Raw genomic sequence first — 2,062 nt, forward strand, 5'->3', positions numbered from 1 at the left:
AGGACTCCAACCTGCAATATGGATTGAAGCTCAACATCAAGAAAACAAAGATTCTCACCACTGGGCCAACTGGCAGCAGCATGATAGATGGACAAGAGATTGAGGTTAACAATTATGGCTTGCTCGACCCCACAATCAACACTCTAAGCACCAGCAGTCAGGAAATCAAAGATTAATTGCACTGGGAAAATTTACTGTCAGGACCTTGTCAGCGTACTGAAAAACAACAATGTCAGTCTAGAAACTAAGGTGTACCTGATCCAAATCACAGTATTTGTGATTACTTGCTATGCATCAGACAGCTGGACAATGATTAAGGACTACAGAAGAAGAACTGATCCCATTGAGTTGTGGTGCTGGAGAAGAGTTTTGAACATACCATGGACTGCCAATAAAACAAATAGGTCTGACATGGAAAGGGTAAAACCAAGTTTCTCCTTGGAGGCTAGGATTTTGAAGCTCTGCTTCATATACTTTGGGCACATGGTTCTTGGAGAAGGACATCATGCTCAGAAGGGTGAGGGACAGTGCAGGAGAGGAAGACCCTGGATGAGATGACTGATACAGTAACTGGGGCAATGGGGGTTGGTGGGTTGGAGTCAGTGACTCTGGCTTAGGACAGGGCAGGCTTCAGAGATGTTGTACATAGGGTCGCTATGAGGTGCAAGTGATTAGATGGCACATAACAACAATAAACTTGTCAAAAAATAAGCACAGATGACATGTAATAAAACATGAAATCACTAAACACTCCAGTTGGTTTTAAAAATGGATTGGTTACAGGGCTTCTACAGAAGTTTTAAAGAAAACATTTCATGACTCACAGTTGACAATGGCAATATTTATTCCTCTTGCGACATTTCCAGTCTTCTCCCCAATGAGCCTGGAATTTGAACAAGAATTAGTCAGTGGATTCCTTCCTGGCTGGGTGGGGTCATCCTGCCTGCTCCCTCCATGTTCTCTTGGCAGAACTTCTGCTTCCTCCATTATCACTTGTCATTCCCCTGCAGATATGGACTGGCCTCAACCCAGCTCACAGAAAGTTTGGCCCCCATCTCGTTCCACACATCTCTCTCCAAGGTTCCGCAGCCTCAGTCACTGAGGGCATTTAGAAACTGTCATTCAGTTTATAATTTACACCATCAGCAAGGGAGAGAAGACACTAATATTTATTTAGCCGGGGATTTTTTAAATGTTCTCTCAGTTCTCACTGAATCTTCTTCTCATGAGTGCTCATTTTCCATTTAAAAAATTTTGAAATAGCAAGAGGTGGGCATAACCACACCCATGGCACCTTCAACTTCTATACATCCTTCTTCTTCTTAGTGTCCTAGTAGCCGTTTCCAGGCCCTTGGAATAAGCACCTGAGGATAGAACGGTGTCTCGTTCTGCTGAGGGCTGCTATGAGTTGGCACCTACTTAGTAACACCTAGTAATAACAGCACTTCATTTAATTTTCACTTGTAAACTGGATGTAAGAAATGTCAATTTTGGGAGATTTGGACTGACTGATCCAGGAAGACTAAATTACCTTCCAGGAGATGCTAATTATTACTGAATAGTTGGGAGAGATGTGTGTATATGTGCATACATACATCTGTACCTGGAGGAAGAATGTCACAGCTGTCCCCAGGCCTGACCACTCCTTCAAGAAATCTGATAATGTCTAAGGTGACCAGAGCAGAGACAAGACCAAAAACCAGACCAGACAATAGATCTTGGCAAGGTTCTGGGCCTAACCACAAAAGCCCAGACCCAAGTTGATTAACAGCCTCAAATTTGAAGCAAAATACCATCTTCCCTAGTCCTCCCTAAATCTCCTATAAAAAGAAACTGCCCTACACTGCCCTCATGCCATTTTTACCTTCTCCACTCAAGTGGTCGGTCACTTGGTGTTCCCCTCAGACCACTCAACAAAGGCCTGTTCGTTTCTTGGGAGCAGCTTCTTTCTCACTCTTTCTTGCCCTCAACTCTTTTTTTCCTATCTAATAGTATTCTCTGTCAGATTTTAGAATTTATGCTATGTTGTTGTTGTTGTTGTCATGTGCTGTCGAGTCGTTTT

General features: G+C 43.1%; 1 protein-coding gene across 1 annotated transcript in view; it reads right to left on the reverse strand.

Annotated features, from left to right (window-relative positions):
* FAM3B (family with sequence similarity 3, member B) overlaps positions 1-2,062 on the reverse strand; it is a 121,724-nt gene that overhangs the window by 31,577 nt on the left and 88,085 nt on the right. The window contains exon 4 of the mRNA XM_006886767.1: positions 825-883. Within this exon, the coding sequence (XP_006886829.1) occupies positions 825-883 (59 nt within the window). The remainder of the gene's footprint in view (positions 1-824; positions 884-2,062) is intronic.

The sequence above is a fragment of the Elephantulus edwardii genome, unplaced genomic scaffold (genome assembly GCF_000299155.1).
Source record: "Elephantulus edwardii isolate Elephantulus edwardi_28Jun2011 unplaced genomic scaffold, EleEdw1.0 scaffold00051, whole genome shotgun sequence".
Classification (NCBI taxonomy): Eukaryota; Metazoa; Chordata; class Mammalia; order Macroscelidea; family Macroscelididae; genus Elephantulus; species Elephantulus edwardii.